Here is a 16,785-nt window from a genome sequence, read left to right on the forward strand (position 1 = left end):
TGATTAGGTGTTCTACCAACTTCCTGCCCCTGCCTGGCTCTGACGTGTTGGGCTCCTTATCTTTCCTAGGTGTCGAGCCTCTCCTGCCACAACCACGTCCCATTACAGCACAATCCATGACCAGCTTACGTGAATCCTAGTGATAGCAACAGTTTAAACACAACATTGTAGTTTGGACTATTTTTTGAATTGTTTTGTCATCGCTATGTTCCACCCCTCGCTTCTCCTCTCCTCTTGCTCTCTTAACCTCAGAGCTGAGGTGGTCCTTAGACTGCGCCCGACCATGGGGAGGTCCATAGACCAAGCCCGTTGTCGCTCCCCTTTTCCACTCCCCATTACTTTCGTTCCCATGCGGGTCAACCTTCCCTTGCCTAAGCCATTTGCGCAGTCCCCTCTTTCTCCTTGCAGTTTGCCAGGGATAACTCAGGTCCCTTTCCCCCTCTGCCCAAGGATTAATAGCGCTGCCCCTCAGTTCCACCCAATTGGCTTTCCACTCAGAGTCTTTGGCCTTGCCTTCGGCCCAAGAGGAATTCCGGTTAACCCAACACTTGCTTTGCATGCAGCTATAATGGTTGCTTCCCATGCCTCCTACCAACTGCTTCCCCCTACCCCCTTCATCCATCTCATGCCCCTCACTCTCTCGCTTGCCACAGTCAGCCTCGCCCCAAGCATGGTTTAAGGAACCCGGTGTATCGAAACCCAACAACATGCAATTATCCCTTTGGCGGTCATATGCACTACCGGTTAGGCAGAGGGTATGGATACAAAACCAGGCAATTTCCAGTAATTGCCTTCCCCATTGCCACCAGCAGTTCTCTACCCCCAAGCCTTCTTCCTATTTACCCTCCTCTCACCCCAGCAAAACCCCAACCATAACATAATTACAGTGGAGGAGTGAGGCCAAATAACATATCCGGGTTCGAATGGCATTCATCATCGAGCTTAGCATCTCTGGTTTCGTCTTCCTCTTGCACCACTACGACACCACCTTCCACCACAAGCAAACACTCCAATAATGGACGCTTGCCTCCCTCGCCTTCCTATATTCCTCACCTCACCTCCTGTCCCGCCACCTTTCCCACCTTCTCAGTATGCATTCATGCCAAGAGTCGCCACACTCATTGCCTTGAGCATGTGAGGGACGGCGGTACTAATTACTGAAATACTGATCATTACTATGACCAACCTATCCCAACTATCGGCCTGTATTTTGATTGAAATATTTATTTAATTTATTTTTAAATTTATTATTATTTTTAAATAATATTGAATTATTTTATATTTGGAAAATAAGAATTTGTTGCGAAAGTTTGATTTGTAATTACAATGAATCTATTTCTTTATACGGGCCTTATACTGCCACACGGACTAGTGTAAGTGCTAGCGCTCCCTCATAAGCGTTTAAAAATGAATTTTAACCAAAATAATATGATTTAATAAAAAATTGTTAACATTTTTTTTCAATTCACTTAAATTTAATTGTGCTAAGAGGGCTTAGTTTAATATCTTAAATATTTAAATTTAATTGTACTAAGAGGCTTTAGTTTAATATCTTAAATATTTAAATTTAATTGTGCTAAGAGGCTTTAGTTCAATATATTAAATATTTTTATTGAATTAAATTATATTAAAATAATAATAATTATAATTAATTTAGATTTATTTTAATTTTAAATTAAGAAAACAAATTTTTAAATATAAAAATATTTAAAAAAATTATTATTAATAAATTTAATATTAAAATAAATTTAAAATAATAATTAATAATTTAATCCATCAGTTTTCTAATTCAAATTTTGTGAATATCTTTATAAACTCTTCTCAAAACTGTCAAATACTTGTTCAGATTCAAATTACCATATTAAACAACGCATTCAAATTCAAATCACTCCATTTATGATATTCAAAATCGCATTCAATTTCAAATTCAAGTTATACTAATCGTTGTGGTAACGTTCATAAGAGATCTTGATCTGCGTGTGCTTCAATGAGCCAAATGGTGCATGAATTGCTGTTTGATACAGTTTCAACATAACATAACATAAATCGACTTGGCGAAGAAACAATTGAGTAACAAAGCAAATCTCAGATTGTGTTCATCATCAAAATTCAAAAAGATTGAAGTGGTCATATATAACCCACTTATCTCCATCGCTATTTAAATTTTCTACAAAGTTGGTTTTCTATCTAATGCCTCTATCAGTTTCATGGCAATGGATTCTCCATATACGTTCCAACCTTCGCAAATCTGCAAGTATGTCGAAATATAAATTCAGTAAGTGAACTGGCCAAGAATAATTTAATTTTTAGGAAAACACTTTTTATCCATTTCGACATTCTTCAGTTCAGAAGAAATTGCCTACAGGATTAAACATTTTCCACATGGTTTTTTTCAAAAAATTATTTCAATATGAATTACTGTGAAATATATACTCTCTCATTTATTATTTTCATATCTAATCTCTCATTTATTATTTTCATATCTAATATGATGTAAACATGAATTAAATTACTATGCATAACCACTTAATAAAAAATTAAAACACCATTTTAAACTATTATCAAAGTTGTAAGGTTAAAGTGTTGAGAAGCATAAAAAAACAATATGTTTTTGGACTTTAGGAAACAGGTTAATCCCCAAGACCTAAAGGCATTTAACAAGAGTGAAAGCCTGCTCTTTACTGACTACAAGCTGGTTATTCCAAATAAAATAGTTTTCTTTGAATAAAATAAATTTGACAATTAAATTATAATATGTTTTCCCACCTATAAAACACAAAACCTATAAAATTAAATTGAGTGTATTCTTACTAAATTGAATGTATTCTTACCATTGTATTGAATAGGAAGACATGGTGATCACCAATGTTAGCACCGCTTGCATGAAGAATGTGAAGGTGAAGGTCCTGCAGAATGGTAGCCATGCAGAGTATAAAGTTGGGGCATTTCTTCTTAACAACCTTGATGGTCACTTCGTCATGCACGATGCGAACATCCACCTCGGTTCCGCACTGTGAAGTCCTCTGCAGCCATGAACTTCGCAGAGATTCGTTTGTCATGAACTTATTTATATCCTTAATTTGAACCCAAGATTGTTGGCAGGAGCTCTCCATATCTGCTGCTGCGCTGTTGTCGACTCTCAGCTTTTTGCTAATTCCTCTTACACTGCGTGATCTCTTGTGCACCACCAATGTTTTCAGTTCATCTACTGTACGCTGCAACTCCTTTATATAAACTATTGCATCTCCTGCAATAGAGGCCCTGTCGACCTTCAGTGCATCATCACACAGTTAGGGAAAATAATATGGGATGAAATATTATCTAGTTAGGTATGAAATGTATTGTTAGATGTAATATTGTCACAAAATTTTCAAAGATAGTGTAGATTAATGTTAATGAGCACAGACCCAATAAACCCAATGCGCACCTAGATTCAATGGCCAAAAGTTGAATGTGGTGTATTAGTTGGGCAAGAATTCATTTTTCAATAAGGGAGTGCCAGATATATTGATATCCTAGAGATGTATATGTAGGGTAGAGAATGGATGTGAATATAGAGATTTTGAGGAGAGAAAATAAAAGGATTAGAGAAAAGAGATTCGAGGATTAGAGAAAAAGAGTTTTGGGGTTAGTTCATAGAAATTGAAAAAAAAAAAAAAAATCAGGAAAAAAATATAAATAGATATAAATTTAAAAATATATTGATTAAATTGAATAGAATAATATATTTTTTCATATCGATATGGATAACAGATAAGTGTGAAAAGTGAAGTCAAATTATTAAATTATTAATTCAAAACAAGTTAAAAATTCAAGCCATTGGTGGTTAATGTAAATTGTGTATTCAAAAATATTAATCAACATTATTATGAACCCTGCAAACATATCTACTTCAAATTAAGGAAAATTTTAGGGGCTAATATTAGCAAGTGGGCTAATGTTCTATGGTTTTTCCCAAAAATATATTAGCTAATTTTCATTTTTCTAAAAATGTTTGGCCCATAATTTATAGTATAAAATTATTGTATCATAGAAATCTCTAAATTTTTATAAACATTGTATAAAATCATTAAAATTTTGAATAATATTACAAAATATTACCAACACTGTCAAATTTATATATTGAAGACTAATAAAATTAACCAAGGTTTAAATTTAAGATAATTTTTATTCTTAAAAATTTCCAATATTAAAATCATATTTAATTTTAAATTTCCAAAAAATATTATAATTAGTTTATAAATCTATAATCAATTTATAATATCCAATATATAGATTTAGCAGAGAGGGACAAGGAAGACTATGATATAAAAAAATCAAAAATAAATATCTAATATATATTGCAATACAAACTTAGTGTTTAAGAATAGAAAAGAAAGAGTGACAAATTATTCAAATTCAAAGATTCAATATATAGATTTTAAATGGTAGAAAGAGAATCAAGCATGTGTGATATAAAAAATATCAAAATATAATATGGACTTAGTGTTTGAGAGAAAAAAAAAGACAAATTATCCAAATTCAAATATTCGATATATAAATTTTAAATAGGAGAAAGAGAATAAAATCTGTATCATATAAAAAATATATATATATCGCAATATAAGCTTAGTGTTTAAGACAAAAAAATATATATATATATATATATATATAAACTTAGTGTCTAAGACCAAAAAAGAAAGAGTGACAAATAATCCAAATTCAAAAATTTAGTATATAGATTTTAAATGGCCGAAAGAGAAGAAAGACTCCTTGATATAAAGAAAAAATATCAGGAAAAAATATTTAATATATATCGTGGAAGATGGGTTTAGTCTAAGGCCAGAAAAGAAAGAATGACAAATTATCAGAATTCAAATATTCCCAATATAGATTTTAAATAGTAGGAGAAGAAAGGCCGTATAATAGAAAAAATATCAAAAGTAAATATCTAATATATATCTTGCAATCTTTGAGATCAGAAAAGAAAGAGTGAAAAATTATCCAAATTCAAACATGGTTGGTGTAAGGCTCTTTTATGTATAAAAATAAGGTATTTGACTTATTAAAGTAGATTTAACTGGAAATTAATTAATGTATGCCTTTGATTGAACCCTGTGCCGATCCTCTAAATTAACTTCACTCCCACCGTCTTAAAAAAAAACCAGAAACTAAATAATAATCCAATACAAGGTAAAACTCTTTTCCACTGCAACAGAATTTTGAGGGATGCAATATGTTTTGGAAATGTGAAAAAACAGGTTACCTTAGTGGGATTCGGTATGAGAGAACGGAGGATCTGGTACCTATCATTCAAGTATTCTCTTCTTTGTCTCTCCGTTGCAAAATGATTGGCTCCCCTGCCATGATCTCCTGCTTTCAACAGAGAAACTTCACGTTTGAAATCCATGAGGGAATTACCAAATTGTCTTTGATCTTCACCTCCCAATTCCTGCTGCATGTGGGCTGCTGTTTCTGCGCTGCTGTCAAACTCAAGATGAAAGCGAGAGAAGAGTGGATTTGGAGAGCTGAGCTGATAGCTGGGGTGGGAAAACGCATTCATATGAAACAGAGTTTTCAGCTGAGAGTGGTGTTGAAGATCATAGAGACCCACAGGCTCATGATGGGCGCAGTTTATTGAATCGCTGACTTCGTTGTTGGGAGTTGGAAACATGGTAGGAGTCTTGGAAATTGAGCTTCGAATGGATACCGAATCAGACTCTGTAGAACAAACAGCAGGGAACTGCAGCAAATTCAAGAGCTCTGGCCCAAGATAATTAGCAGTAGCAATTCCCGTATTATATCCATTAGGTTCTGATCTGTGCTCGATAGAAGTAATGTTATTATAAATATTGCTGGGAGAAGTGAAGGATGTAATTGCAGGATGTTGTGGCCCACCATGTTGGCTATGGAAGAGTGACATCTCGTAAATTTCATGAATATTTGCCTCCCAATTCGCTTGCTGCTGCTGCTGCTGTAGCTGTTGGCGATGCTGTTGTTGTGCTGAAGTAGAGATTTCATGTCGCCGGAGAAATAGAACATCATCCATGATTTGTGTATTGTATTCTTGCTCCAGCTCAAAGTTGAGTTGTCGCTGAATTTCGCTGCCCATCCCTGCTTCATCTGAGACATTCTGCGCCATTAATTCCACAAAAGAAATATTTGGAAACGCTCTGAAATGTCTCATACCTGGGTTTTCCTCCAACCCCATGATCTTTATAGGGCGATGATAAAGAACCTGATGACTTTAATTAATGTTTTCTGAGCTTTGTGACACAAATTAATGAAAGCTAATTATTAATGCCGGGTTCACTGAAAATTAATTACTGAGAGCATAAATGATCACTAAGCTTGCGCCTAAATCAAATTAGGGCATGATTAGAGTGATTGAATTATGAGATTTCCAATGTGCATGAAACTTTCATGAGCAGCTCACAGCACAGATAGGAGTCGAAAACACAAATCATATGATCAGAGAAGAAGATTCGTCTTGAAGGTCACCAGAATGCCACGACACAATGTTGGCAGAGTACAACACCAACTGTCTTATCTCTCAACAGGGAAATGGTGTTCATGGTCTTTTACAGTAACCATGCACATATGCCATATTTGGCACCTCATACCATTGTTGCCAGTTCCCCAGGATGGACAAAGTCTACTCTGTGCTAGCCATACAATAATCATATATGTTGGACATTACATACATGTTTCCTCAAGTTTTCCACGTTCTCCACGAAACAGGCTGAGGCTGTACCATGTATTTGACCATGCAGATGTTACACTGGAAATATTCCCACTGCTTAAGCCTACCATTATCTACCCACTTCCACATTTAACGTAACGAATGAATTGTTCTTATCTACCCACTTTAACGAAAGTCACGAATAAATTGCTCCCATCCATGATGAGGAGGGGCGAATGTCTGAAATAAATTGTATATGTCGTTTGTTAATTTTGGTTATGGTGAATTAGTGCATATAGTTTCGATTAATTATTATGGTATAATGTTGTGTTTTTGATAAAGATGGTTTAATGTTGTGTTTTGAAAAAGATGGTTTTGATATGAGAATTAATTATGGTCAATCATGGTTAACCATTGTATTGTGATAACGATTGTTTTTATATAGAAATTAATAATGGTCAACCATGGTACTGTGACATTGATTGTCTCAATATGAAAATCAATCATGTTCAACCATGTTTATTTTAGTATTTTTAATATTTATCTTAGGGTTTTATACCTTGGGTTTATAATATTAGTCCCTTGGTTTAATATTATGCCCTTAGGTTCATAATCCCTTGGGGTTTTAGTATTAATCCCTAAGGTTTATTGTTCCTTTGAGTTTATAATATCCATCGGTTAGGTTTATTATTCCCCGGTCAACCATGGTTTATTATGATGTCAACCATGGTCAACCATGGTCCAACATGGAATTGTGATAAGGATTGTCTCAATATGAAAATCAACGATGCTCAATCATGTTTATTTTAGTGTATAATATTTATCTTAGGGTTTATATACATTGGGTTTATAATATTAGTCCCTTGGGTTTAATATTATTCCCTTGGGTTCATAATCCCTTGGGATTTTAGTATTAATCCCTTGTGTTTATAATATCAATCCATTAGGTTTATAATATTAATCATTGTCAACCATGGTCAATCATAACCAAATATGTTCAACCATGGTCAATCATAACCAACCATGTTCAACCATGGTCAAACAAGGTTGGATATGGAAATCAAGCATGGTAAACCATGGTCAAACAAGGTTGGATATGGAAATCAAGCATGGTAAACCATGGTCTAACGTTGCGTCCCACAATGATTGTCTCGATATGAAAATCAATCATGGTCAACAATGGTTGACCATGGTCCAACGTTGCACTCTGTCAAGGATTGTCTCTATATGGAAATCAAGCATAGTCAACCATGTTTATTTTGGGGTTTATAATATTAATGTTAGGGTTTATATACCTTGGGTTTATAATTGTTATCCCTTAGGTTTATTATTTCCTTGGTTTATAATATAAATCCCTTGTGTTTATTGATCTAATGGTTCATATTCCTAGGGTTTAATATTATTCAACAATGGTTAACCATAATCAACCATGGTCAACCCTCGTCCAATGTTGCATTGTGACAAGGATTGTCTCAATATGAAAATCAATCGTGCTCTACCATGTTTATTTTAGTGTTTTTAATATTTATCCTAGGGTTTTTATACCTTTGGTTTATAATATTGGTCCCTTGGGTTTAATATTATTCGCTTGGGTTCATAATCCCTTGGGGTTTTAGTATTAATCCTTTGAGTTTATTATTCCTTTGGGTTTATAATATCAATCCTTTGGGTTTATTATTCCCTTAGGTTTATAATATCAATCATAGTGAACCATTATCAACCATGGTCAATCATGGGGTTTTAGTATTTTAGAATTCATCCCTTGAGTTTATTTTTCCCTTGTGTTCATAATATCAATCCCTTGGGGTTATTATTAACTTGGGTTTATAATATCAATCATGGTCAACCATGGTGGGATGTCACATTGTGAAAAAAATTATCTCCATATAAAAATCATGGACAATCATTGTCAACCATGATCACCCATGGTTGATCACGGTCAAGCATGTTTTATAGAATCAAAGCAGGGTATGTTTTAATGTCTTTGTCCAGAATGGCTATAGTAGGTAGCAGGGTATCAAAGCTTTCCTCAAAGCGAGAAAAGGTCCCAAGATCAAGAAAGAACCCATCGACCGCAATTCAGGAGTCCGCATCCCCTTCATCCAAGGGACAACTGACAAGATCACGAGAATCCTGAAGAAGCATAATATTTCCTCGACCTTTAGACCCCTCAACACCATTAGGAGTTCCCTCAAGTCTGTTAAAGACCAAGTAAACCCCATGGATATGAAAAGTGTTTATATCATCCCTTGTTCCTGTGGAATCTCTTACACAGGTGAAACTGGTCGTTCTATAAACTAGAGGATTAAAGAACACGCTGCTGATATTAAACACGAGAGGACAAAATCCTCAGCTTTAGTCGAACATGCAGAGACGACCAAGCATCATATATGCATTGAGGAGACTAGAGGTATCGCTAAGATTCCCCATTTTCATCATCGGAAGTTTAGGGAAGCCATTGAGATTGAGAAGTCCTCCAGTAATATTAATAGGGATGACGGCTGTAAAATTAGTAACTGTTGGATTCCCGCCCTCTCTTCTTAATTTTCTCTGCCTATTATTTTTTTTTTTTCTGGATTAAGACTAAATCTATTAAGTAAAAAATATTGTACGAGAGGATACATCCCAAAGATGCAAGAAACCGGCAGCCGGAAATGATAGACCTATCAACCTCGGTTCCGGAGAAGGAGTAAAGCAAGTCACTAGAAGCTGAAAGAGACATAGAGAACTACCCTGAGAGGGTAGAGGATTCAACACGAGGCTTTTTCCCTTTTCGTTTTTTGACTGCAACCCAACCATTTTGAGGTGGATGAGCGATTACAACTTGAAGATTGGGATCCTCCACCGGGGATCCCTCCTTGGGGAAGCCCTCCTTTTCTGAATCCGAGGAGGAGGACAAATGGACACGTTTCTGAGCAATGGCTGAATCAGAGGTTGGCGCCAGACCATCGGTGGAGGGGGCCACAGAATGAGGGGCCAGTTCCAATTCTTCATCACTGTCTTCGTCTTCAGAGCTGGAGGAACCAGAAACCGCCACTGGAGGTGGCGAGCAGGGAGTCCAACGTTTGGACTTGGGCTTGGAGGCATTGGCCTTGTTCTTTTTTGCCGGGCGAGATGGGCATGTGTTCTGCAAATGCCCAGATTGGTGGCAATGGCGGCACCGAAAAGCAGTATTCTCGTAGTCCAGTGTCTGGGTCCAGACAAAGTCGTTTATCTTAAGGTTGATTTGTTCTGGAAGACCTTTGCTCAGGTCTAACTCTGCACATAGTCTTGCATATGAGTAGAGACCTTTAGCTTCCCGCCATAAATCTCCACTGAGGAAGCGACCCAAGGTGTCTCCTATAACTCTGAAGACACGAGTACTCCAAAGGTGGGCAGGGAAGTTTGGAAGCCGAATCCATACCGGGGTCTTGGTAATGACCGCAGTAGCTGGATCGAACTCTGGGAACCAAGGAGTCAAGAATAGCCCTGCATTTCCCATGAACCAAGGGCCCTCTTCTAAGGCCTTTTCATAGTGCTTACTGTTATAAAAAAGAACAATGAAATAGCCTTTCGAACAGAAAAAGATCTTACAGTGATGAGTCCAGTTTGCATGGATCCATGCGTAGAGATCCTGAGAACGCGGCCACAATCCATTAAATCTGCAGATGATGGCTCTTTCAGCAAAATCTTGATGCTGGGAAGCCAGATCTTCATGAATGAATTCAACAAAGGGAACTTCTTCGATCTTGTCAACCAAGAAGACCTTGGATTTAGGGGCTTCCGGGGGTTTGGGGTTCTCATAGTGGACTGCATCTTTGTATGAGAAAGGCCGGGTAGAGGAAGATTGCCCCACTGCTCCTCCTCTTAAACGAAGCGTCGCCACCACCAAGCTGTTCCTGGAAATGCTGTAAGCAGAGAGAGGAAGAGGGTCTTCAAGTTGTTTACCTTGAGAGAGAAGTCGCAGAATGCTTGATGGAATCCCCAATCTGCACTCTAGCTTCAGTTTGAGTTCCTGCACCAGATCTGAAGGGCTAACCCATTGCATGATAGTTCTGCCTGAAGGCTGAGAAATTAGAATCTGAAAGGAGTCAGAAACAGGCCTTGATCCCATGCCAAGATGAGTGCAGATCTCTGGATCTGGCCATGGCATGGCCTGTTCTGCCTGCTGGAGGACCGGATCTGTCCATTCGTTGTCAGATCTGAGGCTTCGAATGCCTTTCGGAGAGCAGTTGTTCGCCCTAGATCCATATGGAGACCATGCGAGTGATGCGGTCAACTGCTCTGGTTCGTGGTAAAAGCATACAGATTTCTGACCGGCCAAGACCCTAATGGCCAGTGCTGATCTTCCGTGACGGCAAGAGGGCCTCGAGCTGTACTTGCTGCGGCTGTTCTGAACGCTGGGCAGCTTGGCATGAAGGCTAGCTGTAATAACCTGCGCGGCCGCGAGTGGAGATCGAAGCCCCAGTTCGAGTCCAAGCTGTGCAGTTTTTTCCCCTTCAACGACAGAGAGCCAATGCAAAACGGAGGCCGAGGGCGCTGAGACGGCGTCGGCTGTAGGGTTCCACTTCGAGAGCTGTAGGGTGTATCTGGATGTATCATAGACAAAAAAATACCCTGCTCGTTCTTCCTTAGCCGCTACTCCTGCTTTCTGTTGGGGTCGTCTGGCACGAGAAGCAGCCTCACCGGTCCAATATCTGTCCTCTGCAAGGCCGAGGGCAGAGCAGATTAGGGGGCGCGTGGTCTTCAGAGTATGGTGGATGGCAACCGTATCAGAGGTGAAAATAGTCAGAAATCCATAGATGAGAGGCGCGTCTCCGAAGGCAAGCGTAACAGTGGTGAAATTAGCCAGAGATCCGCGGATGGAGCGTGCATCTCCTGTATCAACAGTGCTGTTCTGCGGCTTGACGGCGACCGAAGACGAGGATGCAAAGACTGTGTTAGGGTTCATCTTCGGCGGCATCCGAAACATAACGATTTTTCTCTGCCTATTATTATTATTATTATTTATTAATTGATTATTGGTATATAAATAATAATTGTTAACTCTCCACTAGATTTGTTCTCGCATTATGAATAATTTTATGGTAATATTAATAATTATAATATTAATATTTATAAATAATGATTTATATAAATTATTTATAAACAATTTAACATTTTTTTACCTATTAATATGAATAGGTGTTTTCTATATATTTAATTGTTACTATTATTATTTAATTATTATTAATAATAATAATATAAAATTCTAATATACAATTTTATATTAATTTTTATTCATAGTGAACAATTTATATATTATTAATATATATTCACATTTTAACATTTATATTATTTATTAATATGAATAGGTGTTTATTAAGAATCCTTTGTATATATATATATATATATATATATATATATATATATATCAGATATAACTGTTATTATTAAATATTACAAATCTGTCCCCTCTCCCTCCCATAGTCAAACATAGTCATTTTCTTCTAGCTGTTAGGTTGACCTATCTTCCTATTTAACCCTCTTCCCGACCTGCTTCTTCATCGTGTCCTAAAGATGAACCACACTTGCTGGTTCGAAACGCGTCGACCTAAATCTTCAATGTGATTTCTTCTGAAAAAATTCTTTATACATTAGAATCAAACATGGTCAACCATGGTCAATCTTGAGTTTTTGTATTAATCCCAATGGTTTGTTATTCCTTTGGGTCAAACATAGTGAATCATAGTCAACCATGCTCAAATGTCACTTTGTGACAAATATTGTTGCCAAACACAATTAACCATGATCCAACGTCACATTGAGACAAATAATTAATTATTATTATTAATTATTATCATTATTTATTATTATTATTATGTAAATATGAATTAATTATTATTATTATTATTATTATTATTTAATTAATATTCATATTATTTTTATTTAATAATATTTAATTAAAAATATATTATTATTATTGTTTAACAATAATTAACTTTTAACTATTATTTATTTATTTTTAGTAGTAAATTATTTTTATTTTTATTTCATTATAACTTATAAAAAAAATATTTATATTTTTTCTAAAAATAAAAAATAATATTAAAATTTAATGTTTTTTAATAAAATAAGTAATTATTTATTTACATTTTATTAAAAAAAATTATTATTATTTTCTTATTATATATTTGCAATGATTTGTGTCATAGATAGAAATGAAACCTTATAAGTATATGAGCCAGATTTACTAAATTATTATTAATTAATATTACTAATGTTATTATGAGTTAATATAATATGATGATGATGATGGTTAACCTCCAGTGAGACCAAACTTTGGTCTATCAGATCTAAAAAAACAAATTATTTAGTTTGATTTACGATTTTATTTCTATGCTTAAAAAGCTTGGAGAGAAGCCTCCCAAGCTCACTATAATTTTGACATCGTAAAAGGCTAGGAACGTCAGTATTGTGACAAAGATTATGAAACTGAGATCTAATGTGGTGGTATGCGAGACACTCTAAAAGGAAGTGTTTTCATCCTCAATGTTCCTATTATCACAGAGATGGCAGATTCTTTCTGTCCATGGTGTTTTAGGAACTGTCCAACGATCTGTTTCACTATGGAGCTCATAAGAGTTCGTTCTAAACTTTGCTAAATTAATTTTCTTCTTTGAGCGAGATAATAATAATAATAATTATTATTATTATTAATATAATAACTTTTATATTATTATTATAATAATATAATAATAATTATATTATTATATTAATATAATAATTATAAGTATATAAGCACATGGTTGTTATTATTTATATAGTTAATCCTTAAAAATATATATATAATAAATAATTAGTATTTAAAAAATATACATAACAATTATAATTAATTTTAAAAAAATATACATAACAAATAGAATGTATAAACAAATATCAATCATATAGCTGTGCTAGTATAATATAATATATATATTGGACATTATATACATGTTTCCTAAAGCTTTTCACGTTCTCCACGAAACAGGCTGGGGCTGTACCATGTATTTGACCATGCAGATGTTGCACTGGAAATATTACTACTCTTAAGCCTACCATTATCTACCCACTTCCACATTTAACGTCACAAATGAATTGTTCTTACCTACCCACTTTAACGAAAGTCACGAATAAATTGCTCCCATCCATGATGAGTAGGGGGCCAAAGTCTGAAATAAATTGTATATTTCGTTTGTTAATTTTGGTTATGGTGAATTACGGCATATAATTTCGAGTGGGAACTGGTCTCTGTTTGTAATAGCGTTGTGGTGTTTTTGAGCCGGTAATGGTCCCTCTTTTTTAATGGAGTTTGAGGTAAAGGGCACATAAATAAGTAAAAGGTAGAATTGTAAAATTTTGAATTTAAAATAAATGTGCTCTATTAATTGGTTTATTTTTATAGTTAAAAGGGATGGTAATTATTTTTAATTGACTTTCATTTTTATATTTAATAGATAAAGTCATGAAATTTGTTATAATAATTTTGAACTTAAATAATTTTTAATGGAGTTTGAGATAAAGGGCATATAAATAAGTAAAAGGTAGAATTGTAAAATTTTGAAGTAAAATAAATGTTTGGTATTAATTCGGTTTTTTTTTTTTTACAGTTAAAAGGATAATTATTTTTAATTAATTTTCATTTTTATATTTTGAAATATATATATATATATATATATATATTTATATTTTGAAATTTGTTTTATATATATAAAGTTATTAATAAAATTTGAAAAAATAATTTTGAATTTAAAAATTTTTTATACAAATTTAAACACATATATCTAATTTTAAATTTTATTAAGTTCTTAAAAAAATTTAAGAGGGATGATTTTATGAAATAAATGGTAAAAAATACTGATTTTGATTAGCTTAGATAGAATATTTCATAATTTCACTAATTTTAAATAGTAACTAATGTAACCATATAAATAAAATGATGGATAAACATTATAGACATCAATCCATAACAAACATCAAAACACACACTTCATTATGTATCTTACTTTACTAAAGTAAAAAATATATATATAAATGAACTAAATTATAACAGTATTTTGACATCTTATTGTTGATTAATATATAAATTAATCATATATACATTTAAAAAAACATGAAGCAATATTCTTAATTATGAAGATTTACCTCCACTTTACCATGGATATTCTTAATCTATAAATAGGCTTTGTTACAATATCATGGGCAAATATCATAGCATATCAACACTAAACACTCAAAAAAACCACAACTCACTCCATGTGAAACTTGTTAGTATGACATTTTTTTTTAAATAATCATTTTAACTAAAAAAATAAAAAGAAGATAATTGCTTTGGAGATAATTTTGCACCATTGATTTGTGTATATTATTATGAACATTCTAGAATATTTTATGGAGGTTAAATCCCTACCATCCAGTTCATAATTATTGATAATTAAATTAAAATTTTAAAAATCTTATTCCAAAATAAACATCTCTTAGATTTAACACCATTATAATTAACTATCAACAAAATTACACATTAATAATAGAAATTTCAATAAATAATACTAAATAAAAAGCATACAAACTATCAACAAAATTACACATTAATAATAAAAATTTCAATAAATAATACTAAATAAAAACCATACACATAATTCAATTTTCCTTTAAATATATATTTTTTATCCCCACTAAAATGTGCCTCCAAAGTTTTGACTTGTGTGATTCGATTTAAAATAAAAACAAAAACCAAGCAATACTATTTAACCCAACTAAAATGTGTCTCCAAAGTTTTGACTTGTGTGATTCGGTTTAAAATAAAAACAAAAACCAAACCATACTAAATCTTCTAATAATGTCAAATTTTTTATCAATCTAGGTCCTTTCACTATGGTGTTTGGTCGTGTAGAATTTTGATAATGGTGTTTGGCCAAATCAATTATAAATCCAACGGAGATCACTGAAAAATGAAACATTTAGAATACCCAAATCAAACGCTTAATATATGGATTCCATTTAGATAATAGAAAGTATGAGAAGTAGGAATATAAGGATTCCATTTAGATAATAGAAAGTATGAGAAGTAGGAATATATAGATTCCATTCAAATTTCAAAGAACCATGAATATGAATATGGTGTTAGGGAGGGAGAGTTGCTTAATGTATCGCTTCGATTGGGCATAAAAAGTGAGAGGATCATGAATTTGGTGTTGAAGAGGGAGAGTAGTGAGTGACCATGACAGTCACAGTGTTTGCCGGTGTGGTGGAGGGATGGCTGCATGCGTTCAGTCAGTCAGTCGTTCATGGAAAACAAAACGCCATGCTCTTCACACTGCACTGCACTTGCTGGTGCCCCATTTCCATTTCCATTTCCAAAAGGAAGGACTGGCGTACGATCATGGATTCCAAAATGCGTGAAGCTGAGACTGCCTGCACGCTTATTTTAGATTAAAACGGCCAAAGGCCTGCGTTTTTCATTCCCGGGACGACTAATCGTTTCCCAACAAAGTTTTAAAAACGACTACAAACTGATGTAAAGACAGGTCATGACTGATATCAACACCCAATAAGCAATGCAAATTCCTTCCCCACCAGCGTTTGTTTCTTAAACTTTGCCTCTCAACATGGACCGCAGAATCAGATACATAAAATCGAAATTTGTAACTGTAGACGCAACAGAAGATTGAATGCACAACTAAGATATCCCCATGCAATTGCTTTAATGCTATTATCGTCCCCCAAGTTCCACTATTTCACGTTGTCCAAGTTGTTGGAGTTGTTAATGTCCATATATGAGTCTAGTGCAATACAGGTTTAAAATATTAGAAAAAGTGATTAAAGCTCGGAAACATTGAGGTGCACCGCACAAATTCATACATGAGGCTCACAATCACATATAAATATTAATAAAGTGGTCAAGTTCCATTAATACAATTGTTGAAAATCGGTTGAAAATGAGTTTTCTAGGTTACACAAAATCAAACTTAAAGGGGTGGTTGTGCCTTGTGCTAAGGGAGGAGGAGATATCCTAAAAAATCTAGTGCGTTTAGAGCTGGTGTGATTAGATCCCTGTGGGTAGCATCTCCTCAAGTCACAGGACATGGAAAATCACATACAACTTGACAAACAATTTTTTTTAATAA

The 16,785-nt window shown here is 34.2% G+C and overlaps 1 protein-coding gene across 1 annotated transcript; it reads right to left on the reverse strand.

Moving 5' to 3' along the window:
- Window positions 1–1,900: 1,900 nt before the first annotated feature.
- Window positions 1,901–6,236, reverse strand: LOC149191947 (transcription factor bHLH89-like). Its single transcript, XM_089406285.1, has 3 exons — window positions 5,246–6,236; window positions 2,832–3,269; window positions 1,901–2,248 (listed from the first exon to the last, which is right to left on the reverse strand). Exons 1-3 carry the CDS (start codon window positions 6,188–6,190, stop codon window positions 2,168–2,170), a joined length of 1,464 nt encoding a protein of 487 aa, XP_089262411.1. The 5' UTR covers window positions 6,191–6,236; the 3' UTR covers window positions 1,901–2,167.
- Window positions 6,237–16,785: the final 10,549 nt, after the last annotated feature.

Source organism: Pinus tabuliformis, chromosome 2_2 (genome assembly GCF_031772625.1).
Source record: "Pinus tabuliformis cultivar Carrire ecotype Pingquan chromosome 2_2, CPIR1, whole genome shotgun sequence".
Lineage (NCBI taxonomy): Eukaryota > Viridiplantae > Streptophyta > Pinopsida > Pinales > Pinaceae > Pinus > Pinus tabuliformis.

Excerpts from the sequence above, each read along its gene's own strand:
- LOC149191947 (XM_089406285.1), bottom strand. The coding sequence starts at position 6,190 with ATGGGGTTGGAGGAAAACCCAGGTATGAGACATTTCAGAGCGTTTCCA. Across the intron at positions 3,270-5,245 it reads TCATACCGAATCCCACTAAG|GTCGACAGGGCCTCTATTGC; the intron begins GTAACCTGTTTT and ends GATGCACTGAAG. Across the intron at positions 2,249-2,831 it reads TCTTCCTATTCAATACAATG|ATTTGCGAAGGTTGGAACGT; the intron begins GTAAGAATACAT and ends ACATACTTGCAG.